Below are 2,500 nucleotides of genomic sequence, written 5' to 3' on the forward strand. Positions count from 1 at the left end.
AACAGAGGGATGAGAACATCGTCTGAGAGAAAGAGAGAGAGACGGAGACAGAAACAGAGAGAGAGAGAGAGAGAGAGAGAGAGAGAGAGAGAATGCTGCTGGTCTGTGCCAGATGGACTCTATGTCAGAGTCTCTGCCCGTGATGCTGACCAAAGTGAGCATGAGTCAGATAGAGCCTGCTGCACAGAGCCTGGCAGCAGAACAGTCACTGATTAGATGATGGTTTTTGAACACCTCTCCTTCTGGGTGAACTGTCAAAGGGTTGTTGAAAGGCCTCACATCTCAGCCCAATTTGAACACATTGAACCTTTTTTTAAAATCCTAAAGTAGTTCTGACTGATCCTAAAGTAGTTCTGACTGATCCTGAAGTAATTCTGACTGAAGTTTAAAAAAAAGTTAAAAAATTCTTACAATAATCCCATTTTTAGTCCAGAGCCGTATCAACACCTTCAAGATTAACAAGCTCTGTTCTGTAATGTGTCCAAACTGGACACAACTACTGCGTGTCCCCTGGTCTGTGGGCCACTGGCGTCGGTCATCACATGCTTCCACAGGACCTTTGAAAAGCTCTCACATTTTGAATTCCGTGAGCAAAGCCACGCATTGTAGATGACTGCCATTCACGTATCAGGCAGCAAGTTTTGCCTCTGCTGTTTTTCTGCTGTTTCTTATGTCTCTTGTGTCCCTGACACAAAGCACTGGCAGTGCTAAGGCCCTGTGTTTAGACTAGAGATCGAACGTGTACATTGTGAGTGCAGTTTGCCACCGTAGCTCAAAGTGTCTGCTGTAGTGTCTCAGGTTTGTTTGCAAGCTGACCTACGGACACCCCCCCCCCCCCATCCTTTTTTTTTTAAGTGTAGAGCTGGGAGGTGTCAGAGTCCTGGTAGAGTGTGAGCTCTCTCACACTCGCGGTGTGTAGGCCTGTGACATTTATTGCCCATTTGGAGAGCAGAGAGTCTGTAAAGAGGGCCGATTGCTGAGGATTTAGACTGAGCCTGGATTTAGTCTGGTCTTGTCTGATATACAGCACCACAGACAGGTGATAAGGACTGGGAAACACTGGATATACTCATGGGGACCTTATCCAGTCTTTATGCACACACACACACACACACACACACGCACACACACACACACACACACACACACACACGCACACACACACACACACATGCGCACAGTCGCACACACACACACTTGTGCTTACTTCTCACAGTAATCCCCTCTACCTCCTTGCTTGTATGAGAGGTCTTGTTGATAATGCCAGAACACAAATGAAAGGCATTAAAGGCTCCTTCGTTATCTCTCTCTCTCTCTCTCTCTCTGTTTATACAAGCTGGCACGCAAACAGAGATACATTCCTCATCTATGCACTCAGTTATGTGCATCTATAAACCTGCTGTCTTCAGATCGGATCAAAACTTCCTCTCTGTTTCCAGGAAGCGCACACTCCAATCCACAGCACATTCGGCGACCCCTGACCTCTCGGATCCTCACGCCTGGCGACCGCACAAATATTTAGCGCCGGCATGGAACTTCTCAAAACAGAGAAAACTATTTGAATGATTCGCCTGTTAATGAGGTCGTTAATCTCTCAGGCGTGATTTTTCACATTCCTCCCGATAAAGGATTGCTGCTTTTGATTTTGTGCCCCGTTTTGCAGAGATCGGACCGGTTACCATCACAACGGACCCAAAGAAGTTCCAGGACGAGCTGAAGGAGCTTTATGTCCAGGTGAGCTGTGGCCTCTAGCACTCTCTTAGCTCAGCTCTAAAGCTGTGGTTGTTTGACCACGCTGCTTCAGAAAGACGCCTCACAGAAAGCTCTCTCCCCTACGCTCTCTCACTGACACTTTATCAGCATGTGCTTTTGTCCTTCACCAAATGACATATTCCACTGTATATGAAATATGAAAATATTGAAATTTAATTTAACACATGTTCCTTTATATAAAAATGTGTATCTGCACTGTACTATAAATACTGTACTTTGGATAGAAGCATCTGCTAAATGAATACATCTAAAATAATATTGCTTACAGTTTTTTTCTGTTATTTATAACCATTGCTGTCACAGAAATAACCACATCAAAAGGATTTAGATAAGGGTCACAAATCTCCAAATATCAGTCAGTTTTACAGTAAAGCAGTCTCTCGCTCCCGCTCTCTCTCTGAGTCTGTGTCACGTCGTGTAGGTCAGCCACAGGTCTGTTTGGACCCAAATAAGAACATTAGGTCCCGCGGGCTGGAACCACAGTCCATAATCTCTATTCCACCAGTTCATATCAAGCACACCTCTGGCTTGGCCCAGCAGACTGGGTTCCGGCGCTCCGAGAGATTTACTGTCACCTGCCCCTCGACTCTCACCGGCACACCGCAGGCCAGATACTCCACGCAGTCTGGCTCCGGATGACTGGAATCACACACACACACACACACAAACAAATACAAACACACACACACTCAAAAACACACACACACACACACACACACACACAAAC

At 46.0% G+C, this 2,500-nt stretch overlaps 1 protein-coding gene across 1 annotated transcript in view; it reads left to right on the plus strand.

Moving 5' to 3' along the window:
- hmcn1 (hemicentin 1) overlaps positions 1 to 2,500 on the plus strand; it is a 133,004-nt gene that overhangs the window by 27,148 nt on the left and 103,356 nt on the right. The window contains exon 2 of the mRNA XM_076278925.1: positions 1,664 to 1,734. Coding sequence (XP_076135040.1) covers positions 1,664 to 1,734 — 71 coding nt within the window. The remainder of the gene's footprint in view (positions 1 to 1,663; positions 1,735 to 2,500) is intronic.

This window comes from Alosa pseudoharengus, unplaced genomic scaffold, assembly GCF_046254945.1.
Source record: "Alosa pseudoharengus isolate Yale_2024_CS ecotype anadromous, Long Island Sound unplaced genomic scaffold, YU_APseudo_1.1 YU_APseudo_1.1_scf_11, whole genome shotgun sequence".
NCBI classification, from domain to species: Eukaryota; Metazoa; Chordata; class Actinopteri; order Clupeiformes; family Clupeidae; genus Alosa; species Alosa pseudoharengus.